The sequence below is a fragment of the Mastigoproctus giganteus genome, chromosome 3, assembly GCF_048544385.1.
Source record: "Mastigoproctus giganteus isolate SK-2022 chromosome 3, ASM4854438v1, whole genome shotgun sequence".
NCBI lineage: Eukaryota > Metazoa > Arthropoda > Arachnida > Uropygi > Thelyphonidae > Mastigoproctus > Mastigoproctus giganteus.
The window spans coordinates 184,810,121-184,824,796 of NC_143577.1; the positions used below are offsets into that span (position 1 = coordinate 184,810,121).

At 38.8% G+C, this 14,676-nt stretch overlaps 1 protein-coding gene across 1 annotated transcript in view; it reads left to right on the forward strand.

Annotated features, from left to right (window-relative positions):
• Window positions 1-14,676, forward strand: part of LOC150088463 (serine/threonine-protein kinase Genghis Khan-like) — a 905,682-nt gene that overhangs the window by 355,598 nt on the left and 535,408 nt on the right. Inside the window, exon 15 of the mRNA XM_090370169.1 lies at window positions 11,083-11,218. Coding sequence (XP_090226295.1) covers window positions 11,083-11,218 — 136 coding nt within the window. The remainder of the gene's footprint in view (window positions 1-11,082; window positions 11,219-14,676) is intronic.

A 14,676-nucleotide genomic window follows, 5' to 3' on the forward strand; every position in this document is an offset into this window, starting at 1 on the left:
TTGCCTCCAATGCCACACTGCTCCAATTTGTGCAGCAGTCTTCCATGTGCAACAGTATCAAAAGCCTTTCTAAGATCCAAATATATAATATCAAAGTTATTCCCTGCATCCAGTTCTTTTGTGACTACATCATAGTATCCAATCAAATTGGTCAGGCAAGACCTGCCCTTAACAAAACCATGCTGCGTCTGAGCTATAACTGAATTCTTGTCTAGATGATCCTGCAGTGCTTCTTTAACCAGTGCCTCCATTAATTTACCTGGAACAGAAGTTAAACTAACAGGTCTATAATTACTTGTGTCAGCCTTTGATCCTCCTTTGTGAATTGGGGTTACATTTGCACAGCTCCAGTCTATGGGTACCTCCCCTGAGTCCAAAGAAGCTCTCATAATTATGGCTAGGGGTTTGCATACTTCCTTTGCTGCCTCCTTTAATATAACTGGATAGATCCCATCCACCCCAGGTGCCTTTTTTATGTTTATCCTCAACAATCTCTCCTCCACTTTCCTCTCAGTTATTACAAAATCATCCAGCTCACTGCCAATGTTTACTTTACCTACATCATTCTCCTTCCTGAATAACTCCTCATGCGTGAATGTAGATGCAAAATACTCGTTTAGATTGTTAGCCACCTGAGCAGGATCCTCAACTGTTGAACCATCAATATCCAGTGGACCAATCTGATTCATCCCTTTCCTTCTCGAGTTCAAGTATGTAAAGAACTCCTTTCTGTTTTTCTTTGCATCCTTTGCCAAGGATTTTTCGTAGTCTGCCTTTGCCTGCCTAATCTCCTTTGTGACTTGGTTACAGACCAACTTATATCTATCATAGGCTTCCATGTCACCCATTAATTTGTATGTATCCCATGCATTTTTCTTCTCTGCCACATGTCTCATTAGTCCATCTGACAACCATTTAGGCCTAAACCTTGAACAATATTTCTTAGTTGGTATGTAAAGCCTGGTAGCCACCAAGATTAGTTCCTTGAATGCTTCCCATTTTGAGTTTGCTGTTGGTAACATCATCAGTTGGTCCCACTGTATAGAATTTAAATACTGTCTCAGACCATCATAGTCGCCTTTACGAAAACAAAAACCCTTCCCTTTACCTCTGATGGTAGTTACCTCCTTGAGTAAATCCCACTTCAACACACTGTGATCACTGCCACCTAGTGGTTCATTTATCTGCAGGTTCTTAATGCATGAAGAATCACTACTGATAATCAGATCAAGAGTATTGCTCCCTCTTGTTGCCTCACGAACATGCTGATGTAGAAAACAATCATCCAATAAATCCCCAAAAGCCTTGCTAGTGTGCGAGTGACCAACCCACAAATTCCACTCAATATCTGGGAAATTAAAATCCCCCAGTATAAGACTCTCTGATTTACTGGCCCACTCTATTTCCCTGTACAATATATTATTATACTCATCAGAGTCATTAGGCCTATAGCACACTCCTACTCTCAATTTTGATTTCCCTATGCTTATGTCACATCAAACTGACTCGACACTGCCCTGTCCATCGATGTCAACTGGCTTCACTTCCTTTGACTTTATGTGTTTCTTAATTAATAGCATAACCCCTCCTCCCCTCCTGTCCTGTCTATCCTTTCTATATACATTGTATTCCCCAAATTCCAGTTCCGCATTACTTATATCTGTGTGACACCACGTCTCTGATATCCCAACAATATCTGCCTTTGATGTTTTGAGCAATACCTCAAATTCATCAAATTTATTTACCAAACTCCTAGCATTGGTGTACACGCAGGTATACATGCACCTGTTTCTATTCTTAGCTACCCTAACACAACCCATGTGTTTACTTGTAATGCAATGACTACCAGCAGTCTCTGAAATATCCTGCATCTTGTTTTTCAGACTTCTGCTCATTTGAATAGAAGCAGTGCAAGAATCACTTCCACCTCTGCCAGTGGCTACTGTTAATCTATTAGTCCTTGTATCCCCCCCAACTAGCAGTTTTCCGACCCACCTAACACTGCCTCGACAGCATCAGCAAAAATTCTTGCACCCTTTCTATTTAAGTGTATCCCATCCCTGTAGAAGCAATCTCTCCTGTTAACAAGTACAGTCCAGGCTGAAAAAAATTCTACCCCTTGAGCCTTGCACAATCCCTCCAGGGCCGAATTGATCGACAAGGCTCTCATCATATACTCCCTCCTATCGTGTCTGGGCAGAATTGCAGACACTTTCAAGTTCAACCCTAATTCACGGCTTTTTTTCAACAGTGACCTGTACTTGCTAAGTAATTCCGCCGGTCTCCTACTCTTAATATCATTAGTGCCAACGTGTACAACTATATCACCTTTTGTGCCCTTAAAAGATGATATCCGCTCTACAACGTCATCAACCTTTGCCCCTGGCAGACATACCCTGGTCCTATTCCACCTATCCTTTTTACAAAGCATGTTCCCCGTTTCCCTGACAATAGAGTCACCAACAACTACTAGTTCCTGTGGGACCAGCGCATTCTGCCTAGGGGGCTGTCCCTGTGTTGCCTGATGACCAAGTGCAAGCTCTGGCGTTGATGTGGGCAGCTGAGAGCTTGATGGGCCCCTCAATTTATTTCCTTCGAGGGCATCCACCCTATCCTTCAAGGTCTCATAAAGGCCCATAACAACACTGAGTTGTCGCCTGATTTCCTTGCACTCCTTACATCGTGCACACACAAAGACATCCCCCTTGGCAGTATCATGTCCCGTACCCGACTGCTCCACAAACATCAAGCAAACAGTGCATTTTAATAGACTGTGATTCAGAGGGCAACTGCCCCCCTCAGTTCTCCCCTGAACCACAGCACTCCCATTAGCTTGCGCCTTTTGCTTTGCTGCTCTGGTCAGAGTCATGATTCCAATTTAATTCAATAAAATGTAAAACAAAAATTAAATCCTTAAGTTATATCCCAAAACAGTTATGTTATATATATATATATATTTTTTTTTTTTTTTTTTTCGGTATCTAGTGTTCCCTTTATACAACTTCCGTATCACGTGTACCACTATAGTTATGTATTAAAAATTTGTTACGATTAAGTCGTTATATATATTTATAGAGTTAAAAATACAATTTAATTGACAATAAAGTTTATCAAGATTAATAGATTTACTGATTAATTGACAATATTATATTATGCAGTATATTACACTAAGCTTATGCTATCATGTAAAAATGGCGGGAATTCACGAACGGTATTTCTACGGACTCGTAAGTATTGATTAGCTTCGAAATCTCGCTATCTCAATTTAGAATAAACTAAGGATCCTGACTAGGTCTATAATCTACTTATAGAAGATAATTTGATATAACAATTGGTTAATAAATCGACTAAATTTGGTTAAAAGACCTCTCATTCAATTTGTGACACGTGGATTTGATACCGTTACCGATACTAAGTAATATCTACGAAATCTCTGTCTAAGTTAAACTTTAAACTAAGTATCGTAACTAGGGATATAAAGCTACTCTAGAAAATAAGTTAATATGACAATTTAAACTAATAAAGCAGAAAATAAATCAGGAAAAACTTCTCTGTTTGAAGAGCTTTAAGGAGCAATGTCTGCACAGGCAAACCTCGCACCCAGACTCCCAGACTTTATTTATTTTAAATAAAGATGATAAGATCACAAAGGATGATATTGTTGTACACTAATAACATTAATGTAGGAGATATGCAGATTTACTTAACAAGTACAGGTCAATGTTGGAAAAAAGTCATGAGTTCGGGTTAAATTTAGCCAGCAAGTAGTTGATTGCTGGAACAGACTTCCGTCCGTTGTTGTGGAAGTTGATATCTTAAACAAATTTAAAGATGAAATTAAAGAATAAATTTAAAGATTGCCCAGACACGATAGGAGGGAGTATATGATGAGAGCCGTGTTGATCAATTCGGCCCTGGAAAGATTGTGCAAGGCTCAAGGGGTAGAATTTTTTTCTGCCTGGTCTGTACTTGTTAACAGGAGAGACTGCTTCGACAGGGATGGGATAAACTTAAATAGAAAGGGTGCAAGAATATTTGCTGATGCTATCGAGGCAGTGTTAGGTGGGTCGGAAAACTGCTAGCTGGGGGGATACAAGGACTAATAGATTAACAGTAGCCACTGGCAGAGGTGAAAGTGATTCTTGCACTGCTTCTATTGGAATGAGCAGAAGCCAGGAAAATAAGATGTAGGATGTTTCAGAGACTGCTGGGAGTCATTGCAGTACAAGTAAACACATGGGTTGTGTTAGGGTAGCTAAGAATAGGAACAGGGGCATGTATACTTGCGTGTACACCAATGCTAGGAGTTTGGTAAATAAATTTTATGAATTTGAGGTATTGCTCAAAGCATCAAAGGCAGATATTATTGGGATATCAGAGACGTGGGGTCACACAGATATAAGGAATGCAGAACTGGAATTTGGGGAGTACAATGTGTACAGAAAGGATAGACAGGATAGGAAGGGAGGAGGGGTTATGCTATTAGTTAAGAAACACATAAAATTCAAGGAAGTGAAGCCAGTTGACATTTCTGGACAGTGCAGTGTCGAGTCAGTTTGGTGTGACAAGCATTGGGAGATCAAAATTGAGAGTAGGAGTGTGCTATAGGCCTAATGACTCTGATGAGTATAATAAGAAAATGTACAGGGAAATAGCGTGGGCCACTAAATCAGAGAGTCTTATAATGGGGGATTTTCATTTCCCAGATATTGACTGGAATTTGTGGGTTGGTCACTCACACACTAGCAAGGCTTTTGTGGATTTATTAGATGATTGTTTTCTACATTAGCATGTTCGGGACGCAACTAGAGGGAGTAATATACTTGATTTGATTATCAGTAGTGATTCTTCATGCATCAAGGATCTGCAGATAAAGCAACCACTAGATGGCAGTGATCACAGTGTGCTGAAGTGGGATTTACTCAAAGAGGTAACTACCATCAGGGGTAAAGGAACAGGTTATTGCTTTTGTAAAGGCGACTATGATGGTCTGAGACAGTATTTAAATTCTATACAGTGGGACCAACTGATGATGTTACCAACAGAAAATTCAAAATGGGAAGCATTCAAAGAACTTATCTTGGAAGCTACTAGGCTTTATTTACCAACTAAGAAATATTGTTCAAGGTTTAGGTTAGGTGCCTCCATAGCCAGGTGGGAAGGAGCAGCAGTGCGTAGCACACGCTTCTTGATTAGACCGGGGTTCGAGCCCATCACCACCAAATACGGAGGATGTGGAAAGGTTAGGGAATGACCACTACATATCCCGGAACAATATGGCCTTAGTTGCTAATGCTCCTAAAAACCAAATAACAAACAAACAATCAAGGTTTAGGCCTAAATGGATGTCAGATGAACTAATGAGACACATGGAAGAGAAGAAAAATGCATGGGATACATATAAATTAACATGTGACACAGAGGCCTATGATAGATATAAGCTGGTCTGTAACCAAGTCACAAAGGAAGTTAGGCAGGCAAAGGCAGATTATGAGAAATCTTTGGCAAAGGATGCAAAGAAAAACAGCAAAAAGTTCTTTACTTATGTAAACTCTAGAAGGAAGGGGATGAATCAGATTGGTTCAACTGTTGATGATCTTGCTCAGGTAGCTAACAAACTAAATGAATATTTTGCATCGACATTCACAGATGAGGAGTTATTCAGCGAGGGAAATGCCAGAGGTGTATTTAACTCTGGCAGTAAGCTGGATAATCTTGTAATAACTGAGAGTAATGTGGAGGAGAAATTTTTGAAGATAAACACAAAAAGGCACCTGGAGTGGAAGGGATCTATCCAGTTATATTAAAGGAGGCAGCAAAGGAAGTAAGCAAACCCTTAGCCATAATTATGAGAGGTGCCTTGCACTCAGGGGAGGTACCCATAGACTGGAGAAGTGCAAATTTCACCCCAATTCACAAAGGAGGATCAAAGGCTGACACAAGTAATTATAGGCCTGTGAGTTTAACTTCTGTTCCAGGAAAATTAGTGGAGGCACTGGTTAAAGAAGCACTGCAGGATCATCTAGACAAAACTTCTGTTATAGCTCGGACACAGCATGGTTTTGTTAAAGGGAAGTCTTGCCTTACCAATTTGATTGGATACTATGATGCAGTCACGAAATAGCTGGATGCAGGGAACAACTGTGATATTATATATTTGGATCTTAGAAAGGCTTTTGATACTGTTGCACATGGAAGACTGCTGCACAAATTGAAGCAGTGTGGCATTGGAGGCAAATTGCTGCTATGGATAAAGGGGTGGTCGAGGGAAGAAGACAGAGAGTGGTAATCAACGGACACTGCTCGTCGGGGACTAATGTTATTAGTGGAGTCCCTCAGGGTTCAGTGTTGGGTCCATTATTGTTTTCTGTATTTATAAATAATATTGATGATGGTATAATAAGCTTCATGTCGAAGTTTGCAGACGATACAAACATTGTCAGGGTTGATAACGACACTACTGACGCTATGCTGCTGTAACAGGATCTGGAAAGGTTGAGCAGAAAGACTGAGTGGTGGCAAATGAAGTTTAACAGTGACAAATGTAAAGTACTACATATGGGAAACAGCAACCCCAGAGCAACGTATCAACTCTGTGGTACTACACTGAAAGTTGTAGAGAATGAAAAGGATGGGGGGGGGGTATTGTCCAGGCAGATATGAAGTTCTCTGAGCAGTGCAGACGGGATGCAAGAGTAGCTCTTTGTGTCTTGTCAATGATATACAGGAATTTTTCTAGCAGGGATAAGGAGGTGATTATTCCCTTGTATAAGGCAATGGTCAGGCCACACCTTGAGTACTGTATACCGGTCTGGAGGCCTCATTTCAAGAAGGATGTAGAGCTGCTGGAACGAGAACAGAGAAGGGCAACATGATTAGCGAATGAAACAAAGGGGTGCTCTTACGAAGAAAGGCTTAAGTTTTGCAAATTACAGTATCTGGAGACTAGGCACCGGCGAGGTGATCTGATAGAGGTGTATAAAGCCTTGAATGGTTTGAGCATGCTCAATGCTGATAGGATTGTGCCTCTTGCTCAGAATAATCACCTGAGAGGGCATAAATTCAAATTGAGGAAAGACATAAGATAGACGTGCGGAAATTTGCCTTTAGCCAGCAGGTAGTTGGTTGGAGGAATAGACTTCCATCCCTTGTCATGGAAGTTGATAGCCTAAATAAGTTTAAGGCTCAGCAGGACAGGTATTTCGAATGAACAGAGGGGTGAAGTGGAAGTGGTTTTTTATTTTTTTTTTGGCTGATGCTGCATAAGCTTGCTTTCTTGCATCAAATTTCTCTACTAATGCTAATATCAACTAGGAACTACTGTTCAAGTTTTAAGCCTAAATGGATGTCAGATGAACTAATGAGACTTGTGGCAGAGAAGAAAATGCATGTGATGCACTAGTCTGTAATAAAGTCACAAAAAGAGGTTAGGCAAGCGAAGGCAGATTGAGAAATCTTTAGGAAAGGATGCTAAGAAAAACAACATGGACTTCTTTACTTATATAAAGTCTAGAAGGAAGTGGGTGAGTGAGATTGGACCACTAGATATCGATGGTTCGACTGTTGATGATCCTGCTCAGATATCTGACAAACTGAATGAGTATTTGGCATCTACATTCATACCTGAGGTATTCTGTAAGGAAGTAAGGACAGAAGCTTATTAAACTCTAATAGCAAGCTTAATGATTTTGTAATAAGTGAGGACAAATTGTTGAAGTTAAACAGAAGAAAGGCACCTGGGGTGAATGGGATCTATTCTGTTATATTAAAGGAGGCAGCAAAGTAAGCAAGCAAGCAAACCCTTAGCCAAAATTATGAAAGCATCCTTGTACTCAGGGGAGGTCCATGGACAGGAGATGTACAAATCTATCCCTAATTCACAAAGGGGATCAAAGGGTGACATGAGTAATTACAGACCTGTTAGTTTAACTTCTGTTACAGGGAAAATAATGTAGTCGTTGGTTAATGAAGCATTGTAGAATCAACTAGATAACACTGAAGTAATAATTTGGAAACAGCATGGGAAAGCCTTCTCTGACAAATTTGATTGGATACTATGATGTGATTACAAAGGAACTGGATGCAAAGAATAATTTTGATATCATATATTTGGATCTTAGAAAGGCTTTTGATACTGTTGCACATGGAAGGCTACTGTACAAATTGGAGCAATTTGCTATTAAGGAAAAGTTGCTACAATAGATAAAAGGGTGGTTGAATGAGATATATAGAGAGTGATAATCAATGGACTCTGCTCTTCGTGGACTAATGTTATTAGTGGAGTTCCCAGAGTTCAGTGTTGGGCCCACTGTTGTTTTGTATATTTATCAATGATATTAATGAAGGTATATAAGGTTGGCAGGGTTGTTAATGACAGTGATGGTGGTGTGCTGCTCCAGCAGAATGTAGAAAATTTGGGCAGATGGGCTGAGAATTAGCAACTGAAATTTAACATTGACAAATTGAAAGTTCTGCATATAGGTAGAAGTAACCCAGAGAAATGTACCAACTGTGTGATTCTACACTTAGGTTGATAGAAAATTAAAAAGACCCTGGGTAATTGTACAGTCAGATGTGAAGTTTTCTGAGCAGTGCTGACAGGCTGTCAGAGCAGTTCATGTGGTATTGTCAATAATATATAGTAATTTTGGTGCCAGGAAAAGGTGGTGATTATCTCTTTGTATAAAGCAGTGGTCAGATTACACCTTGAGTATAACGTACAGGTCTGGAGGCCCCATTTTACGAAGGATGTAGAGTTGCTTGAGCGAGCACAGGAAGGGCTACAACATTAATGAGGAAAATGAAGAGGTCTTCTTACTAAGAAAGGCTTAAGTTCTGCAAATTGCAGTGTCTGGAGACTAGGCACCTGCGAGGTGGTCTAATTGAAGTGTATAAGGCCCTGAATGGATCGAGCAGGCTCAATTCTGATGTGATTCTTCCTCTTGCTCAGATTACGAACCTGAATGGGCATAAATTCAAATTGAGGAAAAACAGTTGTTGAATAGATGTGTAGAAACTTTCTTTTGGTCAGTGGGTAATTGTTTGCTGGAACAAACTTCCATCTGCCTTTATGTAAGTTAATAGCTTAAATGAATTCAAGGAGGAACTGGACAGACTTTTAGAGGCAAAGAATGTGTGAAATGTGTTTTTTTTTTTTTGTTGATGCTGTATAAGCTTTCTTCCTTGCATCACATGCCTCTATTAGTACTGCACTTGTAAAAAATTGCAATAGGATGATCTCGTGATTTTGCTTATTTTTCCAAGTATCTTGCACAGTGTGGAAAGGCTACTCACTATAAATATTACAATATAAGATATGAAAAATTAAATGTGGTGTAAGCAATTAATGATCCAACATAAATAGTACACTACTGTACTGCTTGAATTTCTTAGTAGTAGTGGCATGTGATGCACAAAAGCAAATGTATGAGCTTATGCAGCATCAGCCAACAAAAAAAAAAAAAAAAAAAACACACCATTCTCTCCAAATGCCTGTCCAGTTCCTCCTTAAATTTATTCAACCTATCAACTTCCACAACGACAGATGGAAGTTTGTTCCAGCAATTAACCACATGCTGGCTAAAGGTAAATTTCCGCACATCTATTCTACATCTATTTACCTTAGGAGGTAAATAGCAGTTGATACTTCCTCATGGGCCTTGTTGCAATTTTGTAATCTTAACATGGTACAGTTCTGTTTTAATCATGTTCACCCATTAAGTTTTAAATAGTTTTGTCGGTTACATATGTTCTAAAAAATCATATAATTTCGCACAGTAATATGCCATTCTGTGTGGTTTCCATACATGGACTTTTTATGTTTTTCTCTGCCATTATACAATCTAGAGAAATTAACAAAACTGAGAGCCTAAACATGACATACTTAAACCCAGAGTGGTGGAAACTCTACTCAGATATTAAAAGCATATGTCATAATACTTGCACCATAGAAGCATCAACTTAAACTGCAAAATAATTTGGTATGGAAAATTTGTTGTATACAACAACAACATTTAAAGATTAGTATTAGCTGATGAATTATTATAAGCTAATGAATGGTTCAGCCTAGCACAGTCCTGAGTCATTTCCAGTCACCATGCATGTGTGGAGGATAATTCCCATGCTTCTACAGTAGCATGTGCCATGAGCTGTGATCCTGCTGATGTTATTTAAGGGTGTGCCATGACAGTAAAGCTCCACTGTTGATAAAGGAGGCATTTGCCTTTGAAATCTTTGGTATTGTCTTATCACTTTTAATTTATAATATTTTATGTATATTTTAATTCTACTTTTAAATCTACAGTTTTCCGTGTATTTTTTATTTTTTATTTTTACAAAAAGTTTTATCCTGTTTTATTTTAATGTATTTTAATAAAGTTTTGGACATATATGGTTGGTGTATTCCATTGCAGTTAGTATGAGTTTTTGCAGTTACTACCCACAAACGTATGAATTTCATCTATCCCTCTCTGCCTTTGTCTTCCAGGTTTTCTTCTAGCTCCTCTTGGGTACCATTCTGTTATATTCTTAGTCCATCTGCCATCATGTCTTTGAGCTATGTGTCCTGCCCAAGACCATTTTAGTTCTTTAGTTTTGATAAGAATGTCCTTTATTTGAGTTTGCTGCCTAATCCATGTGTTTCTCTTCTTATCTAACAGTCTGATTCCCAATATAATTTGTTCCATTCTTCACTGTGTAGTTCTCAGCTTCTCTTCCATTCTTTTGGTGAGTGCCCAAGTTTCACTTCCATAAGTCATGGTGTGGAGTATACATTGGTTCATTATTTTACGTTTCAGACAGATTGGGATATTGCTTCTCAGTACTATATTTCCTGAATGCTAAATTGTGCAGCAATGGACAGCATGTTTTTTGTACCATTATGTGGGCTTGAACATGCAACCTGTCATACTGTCGAATAAGTATGCTTCCACATGATTATACTGCTGTATTGTAGGTGCAAATAGTGATTCCGCATAATACTAGTGTGGTGTTTCTTATAAATTGTCCACTGAATGCTTGAAATAATTATTCAGACAAAGTTAAGTTTTGAAATTTGGTTAGCAAATGTTAATTTTTTCTTAGGCTTTCAGAATTAAGAGCTCAGAAGCAGAAGTTATCCAGGCATGTGCGAGATAAGGAAGAAGAACTGGAAACTGCAATGCAAAAGATTGATAATTTGAGACAGGATTTAAGAAAAGCTGATAAACTAAGACGAGAGGTTAGTTGATATTTTTCTGTGTTTTAAAGTTTGATAGTATCTTTAATGAAATACTGACTTCCTTATTGGAGTCTGGTTTAGTTTTTTTTTTTTTTTTTAATATTTAATATCAGGTTCTGTATAAGCTTTCTGCCTTGCATCATTTTGCTGCTGTTAATTGTAATACATATATATATATATTTAGGAAGTTTAGAATGTCTGAAGCAAATCCACACACTGGGCAAAAATGGCCTAGACTGTTAGTCTAGAGTAGTTCCCTAATTTGTGCTTGGTGGATGGTGGTAAATGTAGTAGCAATCAGTTAGAATTAGCTTAATTTTGATTTTAATTATAATCTTAATTGTGAGCTTAATAATCATTTTAATTTCAACACTCTTTATTTAATTTTTTAATGTCAACTTCTTGTAGCAATTTGATAAATTGTAAGAGCATAGTAATAGATTGGTCACTTGTGTAATTTTAAAATCAGACTCTCTTCATTTGATTCCAGTGAGGATGATGGTTCTTTAGCTGTGGAAAGTAAGATGTAATGTAATTCAGATGCTTATCTCTGGGGACAGTGTTCATATTTCAGGTTGCTGTTTACTTATAAATTATATTTACTTATAAATATTTTGTTACTTTGTCTACTTATCAGTTATGCCAATAGTAGTAATGCATTACCACAAAGTCATGTGCATACATATAAAATTCAATTATAGATATATAATTTTAGACATAATTAGTAACTGCAGAATATGGATAAATGAAATTTATCCATTTTCTGCAGATACCTGACTTTTCATTTTGATAGGATATTGGGTAGTAGTAGTAGTAACAAAGGCATGTGATGCAAGAAAGAAAGCATATGAGTTTATGTAGCATCAGCCAAAAAAACAAAAAAAACAACAATTTCACACAACCATTCCCTCTAAACGTTTGTCCACTTCCTCCTTGAATTTATTTAAGCTATCAACTTCCACAACAACAGATGGAAATTTATTCCAGCAATTAATGCTGGCTAAAGGCAAATTTCTGCACATCAGTTTTACAACCGGTTTTCTTCAATTTCAATTTATGCCCCCTCAGGTTCATAATCTGAGCAAGTGGAAGAATCCCATCAGAATTCAGCATACTCAACCCATTCAAGGCCTTATACACCTCAATCAAACTTGGACATTAAGCCTTCCTCGATATCGTTGATAAATACACAAAACAACAATGGGCTAAGCACCGAACCATGTGGGACTCCACTGATGACATTAGTCCATGTAGAGCAGTGTCCATTTATTATGACTCTCTGCTGTCTCCCATTCAACCACCCCTTTATCCATTGCAGCAACTTGCCCTTTATCCATTGCAGCAACTTGCCCTTTATCCATTGCAGCAACTTTCCCTTTATCCATTGCAGCAACTTTCCCTTAATGCCATACTGCTCCAATTTGTACAGCAGTCTTCCATGTGCAACAGTATCAAAAGCTTTCCTGAAATCCAAGTATGTGATATCAAAATTATTCTTTGCATCCAGTCCCTTTGTGACCACATCACAGTATCCAATTAGATGGGTCAGACAAGATTTTTGCTTAACAAACCCATGCTGTTTCTGAATTATTACTGCAGCGTTATCTGGATGATCCTACAATGCTTCTTTAACCAGTGCCTCCATTAATTTCCCTGGAACAGAAGTTAAACTAACAGGTCTGTAGTTACTTGTGTCACCCTTTGACCCTTCTTTGTGAATTGGCATCACATTTGCACATCTCCAGTCTGTGGGTACCCCCTTCTTAAGTCCAAGGAAGCTCTCATAATTACCATATTTCCCCATGTATAAGATGCACCTTAATTTTGGGGCCCAAAATTTGAAAAAAAAAAAAAATGTATTACATAAAAGTTATTGAACTCAAGTTTTATTCATCATAAAATTCATACAACTCCTCATCACTGTCAAAACTCCCATCCATTAGCTTGTCCTCATCTGTGTCTGATGACGAATCGCTGTCTTCATATATTGCCTCATCCTCAATTCCATCTATGGCATTTGAAATGCCACACTTCTTAAATGACTTGACAACGATCTCAATCTTGATATTATCCCAGGATCTTTTCACCCAGGTACAAACTTCTCCTATAGTTGGTTCCTTCACTCTTCCTGTCAAATTGTCCCCAGAAGACTTCATCCATTGGTTCCATTCATCTCTCTTGGCAGCTTTGAAGGGTTTGTTAATGTTGACGCAGTGGTTGGAGCTGGGATGTCAAGCCTCCAGGTATGACGGCAAGTTTTGTTTTTTGCTCTGCAGCAATCTTGTTTGTGTTTTTTGTTATGTGTGCCCTGAACTGATCAAGCACAAGCACCAATAGGGCAGGTTTGCGTAAGAGCCCACCAGGTCTCCTGCTCCAAACTTTCTCAAACCCTTGTCATGAACGTGGACAATCACTCCTCGAGGAATGTCTTCTTTTGGCATTGTTTTGTGTTTGAAAATCAGCATAGGAGGCAGCTTGGTACTGTCGGCACTACAAGCTAGAACAACTGTATAATGGCTCTTTTCATGTCCACTTGTCTTCATAGTTACAGTTTTCACCCCCTTCTTATCAACAGTTCTGTTACTTGGGACATCAGATTGAAGAGGGACTTCGTCAATATTTGCAATCTGTCCCAACTCAAACTGATGTGTCTTCCGACATTGAATAACAAAACGATCAAATTCAAGGACCTTCTGCTCATAGCTTTCCGGAATCTTTTGGGCAAGTCTGGTGTGTGTACGCATGCTTCGTCCATTCCGTTTCATGAACCTGAAGCACCAATTGTGTCCTCCTTTGAAATCAGTAACTTCTTTTTCATCAGCAATTCTTCTTGCCTCATGCTGAACCATCTTTGTGGACACAGGAATTCCAATTGCCCTTTGCTCTTCAATCCATATCTTCAATTCCCTCTCTAAATCAGGCCATTTTGCTGATTTGCCTCTCATGGCCTTCTTCTGCCGCTTCTTGATTAGATTGGGGTTCGAGCCCGTGCCCACCAAATACGGAGGATGCGGAAAGGTCAGAGAATGACCACCGCATATCATGGAGCAATATGGCCTTGGTTGCTAATGCTCCTAAAAACCAAATAACAAACAAACAAACAAAGCAAACTTCGACACTAAGCTTGATATACCTTCATCAATATCATTGATAAATAGCCGACTGGGCTTGTCGGGTAGGTAAAGTGCCTGCCTTGCACTCAAAGGTCGCGGGTTCGATTCCTGCCTCAGGCTGAATATCACGATGGTGCTGAACCAACCGGCTGGTTGGATATCCCGGCCACGATACACGAAGGAGGCAAGAAAAAACTGGTTCCTTTGTGTATTGATCACATCATATGAAATAAATAAATAAATAAATAAATTGATAAATATACAAAACAACAGAAGACTCAACACCGAACCCTTGGGACTCCACTAATAACATTAGTCCACGAAGAGCAGCATCCATAATTACCA